The sequence below is a fragment of the Dinoponera quadriceps genome, unplaced genomic scaffold (genome assembly GCF_001313825.1).
Source record: "Dinoponera quadriceps isolate SergipeBrazil2010 unplaced genomic scaffold, ASM131382v1 scaffold589, whole genome shotgun sequence".
NCBI classification, from domain to species: Eukaryota; Metazoa; Arthropoda; class Insecta; order Hymenoptera; family Formicidae; genus Dinoponera; species Dinoponera quadriceps.
Window position 1 is genome coordinate 1,156,713 of NW_014554985.1, and position 2,214 is coordinate 1,158,926.

The window sequence follows — 2,214 nt, forward strand, 5'->3', positions numbered from 1 at the left end:
TATTTTATATGTTGAAATTTACAGAGAAGTTGCGTTAATTATCTCGAGTAACGGTCGTTATCTTGAGACTTAGATAATACGAAATACACGTATAGCTAGAGGCTAGAAGTGATGTAACATGTAAGATAGACGACTCAAGATCCCGAATTCAAATCTCGTTATAGTAACAAGCACATTTTTCAAAGGCGATGTTAATTTTAATCAATTAAACGATATATAATTAAGAAGATTATAAATAAAATCATGACAACATCCTAAGAACAACGCAAAGAAATAGAAATGACAAATAAATTGTTTTCGGTGTCCTTTCCTCATAATCTGATATCGGTCCTCGACACGGTCGCGCGCAATTGAGAGTTGCAAATAAAATCAGGGCGACGAGTTCGATGCGCCTGGCGCGATTCCAACTATCGCGGCTCGCGGCGGCGAATGTGCGGATTCCCGGATCCTACAAATTCGGCGGATGTTCGGGCAGGCGATCCTTGATCTCGAGTACGATCTCCGTGAGACGCGCTCTGTACACGGGCACGTTTAGACATTGTCGGCGCACCATGTCCGCTCGCCCGCTTCCGATCAGCACATCGGTGAGCTTGTCGGCCGTGTCGTGGAAGTAATCGTTGATCGCTTCGTCGGACAACAGTATTATTTGCAGATTGGTGCAGGCGTAAATTAACCCAATGTTCCGCGTCTCCTCGCAACTCTCCCGGAACTCCGCCCAAGGTAGGCACTCCTCCGCATCGAGGCCCTCCTCCGCCAGATTCCCGGCGAACGAGTCGTGATAGATCCTGGCGAAGGCGTCGAAATTACGGTCCCTGGTGGCGCGATCGGTGGTCATATAGAGGCAAAAGACGAAGTCGATCGCCGGCGGGCAGTAGCAGAAGAACTGGAAGTCGATGAGATAGCAGCCGCAAGGCTTGCCGGCGGCGTCGTATCGGAACATGAGATTGTTCGCCCAGGTGTCGCGATGGCAGACGACGTTCCGCCGTTTCCTCGACGGCTCCAGTAATCGCGGTAACCGTCGGATCCACCGGTCGATCTGCCGCCTGACGATCGTCTTCCCGTGCTCGTCGAGCTCGCGCATCAGCTCGATGACGGCGTACATCCCCAGTACGCAGGAGGTGAGGGTGGCCTTCACCCTGTCGTCCCTCCTGGCGAAGAACGGCTCGGCCAGCAACCGTCCGTAAACATCGATGACGGTCCGGCCGGTTTCCCGGCGGAGCCTCTCGTCGAGGATCACCGACCTCGAGTGGAGCCTGGCGAGGCTCCTCAGTAGCCACACGAAGTGCTCCTCGTCGAACGGCACGTACTTGTCCATCGTGACGTAGCCGTTGCTCGACGCGTCCTCCAGGACGATGATGACGTCCCGTTTGCCGAGGTAACACTCGACCGTCCACTGAAGCCGGCCGACCGGGTCCATCCGCCGTATCAGATCTATGTAGACGGCGATCTCCTTGTTGAACGCGTCGTTCCTGCGCACGTACATCATCACCGGATTGTCCGCCGCCGGCGGGCTCTTCGCGAAGAATCGCAGATCCTCCGTCCGGTCGTGACCCACCCGCCTCACCGTGACCCGCAGATGATAGTATCGGCCGAGGAAGCCCATCGTCAAGTCGAGCGGCTCCAGTCGCCAGTCGATCACTCGGAACTCACCGTCGCGGAATTTCCGCTCCAGTATCTCGCGAACGTCGTGATCGGTCAGGAAGCACGTCTCCTGGAGATCCCGCGGGGCATTCGGCGATACCGGCCGGCGCGTCGTCGTCCTGTCGTCGGCGTTTATCGCTGCCATCGTCGCCGTCTTTCGCTTTCCGCGTCTCTCTCTCTTTCTTCCGCCTCTGTCTCGCCGGGGCTCGTGCACCCCGGACGATCGTACACCTGCATTTATACCGCGCGTTAACGCGCCATCAACTCGCAGGAGAGAGAAAAAGAGAGAGAGAGAGAGGGAAAGTTTGTAACGAGATAAACGATTGTTTCGATAAACTTCGTCGCGCGCATCGTGAAATCGCATACTTAATTATTATCTACGCGCGAGGATCGGGGAAGGGGAATCAACGTCTTGACAAATATCTCCCCCCCCCCCCGATGTAATTTATGCCCCGTCGTAAATCTGCCCCGCGATACACTTCCGCGAGGTGTGACGAGGAGGCGAATCTCGCGATGATATACGTCGTTCTCCGCGAAAAAAAGAGTCGTGTATCCGCGATAGCGCGTCTGCGC

At 55.1% G+C, this 2,214-nt stretch overlaps 1 protein-coding gene across 1 annotated transcript; it reads right to left on the bottom strand.

The window, feature by feature from the left end:
• Positions 1-448: 448 nt before the first annotated feature.
• Positions 449-1,786, bottom strand: LOC106742713. Its single transcript, XM_014615912.1, has one exon. The coding sequence runs from the start codon at positions 1,784-1,786 to the stop codon at positions 449-451; it is 1,338 nt and encodes a 445-aa protein (XP_014471398.1).
• Positions 1,787-2,214: the final 428 nt, after the last annotated feature.